The sequence below is a fragment of the Eurypyga helias genome, unplaced genomic scaffold, assembly GCF_000690775.1.
Source record: "Eurypyga helias isolate BGI_N326 unplaced genomic scaffold, ASM69077v1 scaffold23370, whole genome shotgun sequence".
Taxonomy (NCBI): Eukaryota; Metazoa; Chordata; class Aves; order Eurypygiformes; family Eurypygidae; genus Eurypyga; species Eurypyga helias.
The window spans coordinates 8,555-11,001 of record NW_010227950.1 but is presented as its reverse complement, the minus strand read 5'-3'; the positions used below and the strand labels follow the sequence as shown (position 1 = coordinate 11,001).

Below are 2,447 nucleotides of genomic sequence, written 5' to 3'. Positions count from 1 at the left end.
CCGGAGACAACACTGCCTTTGTTCTCCGTCTGCAGGTCCAGGGTCAGCTGCCTGTTCTCCACTGTGGGAGATGAGGGGACAAGGAGAAAGAGACCAAGCAGTCACCACTCGGCATGCCAGCCGTGATGGAGGATGGCTCCACCACGGGATGGGATGTCAGCCTCCTGGTCCCCTCCAGCCCTGCCCACGCCCCCAAAGGACAATGTGCCTACTCCCATCGGGCCAGTTGTCCCAGCGAGCACCACCGGCATCGGCCCCACACCTACACGTACTTAGCAGCACCACCAGAGGACACTTGGCCAGCCCCATCACTAGCTCCCAAGGAAGACCCTCCTTCACCAACTGCAACAGGGGTCCCCCCATGGGGGTGGAGCTGCCCCAGGGACCCCAGCCACAACACAGTCGAGACCACCATCGCTCACAGATGCAGAAGCTGGGGTTATAAGGGAGACTGTGGCAGGAAAGCCAAGGGATTCGGTTGGTTTGACATGATACGTTGAGGCCAGTGCCTGGGACACAGAGCAGGTGATGGCTATGTGCCCAACAGTGCCTGAATCCCTGGCCTGCTGCGGAGGATCAAGCAGCATCTTTCAGAATCAGGGGTATCCTCTTGCACCTGGAAAATCCAGGTAAGCAGCAAAGGAAAACCCCAGGCACACCCTTCCATCCTCATCCCTGTGTATCGGTTCCACTGAACGCAACCAGCACAAGAGGCTGCCCCCAAACACACAGAAACGCTCTGCTGCAGCATCAGCCCACCTTTGCAGAAGCTTCTGGAGTGGGTGGCATGGGCTGGAAGGCCACTGGAGACAGCTGCCAGCTCCACTCCCCTCCCTTGTGAGCCAGTTTGGCTCCAGCAGCTTAGCAAGACGTTGCCAGTCCCAGCTCTACACACAGCTGGACACTCTGGCTTTGCTCCAGGGTAACATCCTCGGGAACACTGCTCACCGTTCTCCCCTCGGGCACAGAGTGAGGGGCTGCAGCAGCGAGGAAGGGGAGCCAACGAGGTGCATGGGGTACCCAACAGCTGCCCCACACCAACACGCGCTGGCAGCTGCAGCTCTGCCTCCCTACGCCCCAGGACACCCACCACCCTTCCAGCTCATCCAAGGCCTCCTGGCAGCTCCCTGCTGCACCCGCACAGCAGCAAGGGGTGTCCCTGGTGTTGCTGAGAAGCCACTGGCCCCCAGCACGGCTACAGCAAGGCACAGCCCCCTCCTGCCATGCACATTAAACCACCTACTGCAGGGCACATCCCCACGGGTGACAGGAGAACAACGCGACCCTCAGTGCCCACGGGCAGGCAGGGCTCTCACACCACTGCAGCAATGCCTGCCGGAGCCAGCAGCACTGAAACACCCAGCTCTGCCACAGAAGACCAGAAAAATTTGGCTGTGCCAGCCTGGGACACCAGCCCAGACGCTTCCTGACTCATTCGCTCAAATAATATTTTTATTACACAGACTGCTCATGACACAATGGCACCATTTTTTAGCAACCTGCTTTGTCCCGGTCCGCCACGGGGACGGGGTGTGGTACCTGCCAGTGGGAACAGGAAGGGGATAGGAACGTGCTCCACAAGGACCGCTCATCTCATCTCTAGCTCCAGGGTGAGACACGCTGACAGGGCCTCAGGGTGTGCAACTGCCACTCAAACAGCACCTACGGGTCCCGGCTGCCAGCCCAGCCCCTGCACAGCACCAGGGGCAAAGGCACAGAGACCACAGTGCCGCTGCGCACTGGCCTGGCCGCTGCCAGGACCAGAAGCAGCCACGCACCTTTCCTGCTTGCCTGGAGAGAGGCTCCTGCCTTCCTTCCCTGGATGGAGTTGCTCCTCCACACAGGGCACCTGCCGACCTCGCACAACTGGGAAGAGTCACAAAGGGGACGGAGAAAGGGTCTGGCAGAAGGCCGGTCACAGCCCTCGCACCATGCACACTGGCCCGTGGCTGGTAGCCATCCATCCTCCCTGCTGACCAGCACTGCGAGGCGGAGCCACAGGCGCTGTGCTGGAACTCACCATCCCCTCCTCCGAGTGGCCTCTGCCCCACAGGGCACCCAACAGGCACCCCAAAGCACAGCAGTGGGGACAGGGCTGTGGGACAGGCTGCACTCATGGATCTCTGGACAGCGTCTCTGTTTTTTAGTGCCGAGGAGGCGGGTGTCCCCTCTGAGTCCAGGCATGGCAGGAGCACATACCCATGGGGGCACAGCACGGGGCTTGGAGCCCAGCTCTGTTCTCATTACCCACCCTTCATCAGACAAGGGATTCTGCTAAGCCTGGTCTTTAGGTCCATCTGCCTAAAGGAGTTGCTCTCAGCTTGTTTCCAAGGGGAAACCATCTCACAGACCGTTTTAAGAGTCTGAGATAGAAGATGCTACTGAACACGGCCAAAAACCAGAACAAATCCAGACCCTGTTTCTCCCCGCCACTTCCAACTTAAACG

At 59.9% G+C, this 2,447-nt stretch overlaps 1 protein-coding gene across 1 annotated transcript in view; it reads right to left on the bottom strand.

The window, feature by feature from the left end:
* Nucleotides 1-2,447, bottom strand: part of LOC104514356 (NEDD4-like E3 ubiquitin-protein ligase WWP2) — a gene marked incomplete at its 3' end in the record, with an annotated part of 26,235 nt that overhangs the window by 17,713 nt on the left and 6,075 nt on the right. Inside the window, exon 4 of the mRNA XM_010158017.1 lies at nt 1-61. This exon is cut by the window's left edge and continues 206 nt beyond it. Within this exon, the coding sequence (XP_010156319.1) occupies nt 1-61 (61 nt within the window). The remainder of the gene's footprint in view (nt 62-2,447) is intronic.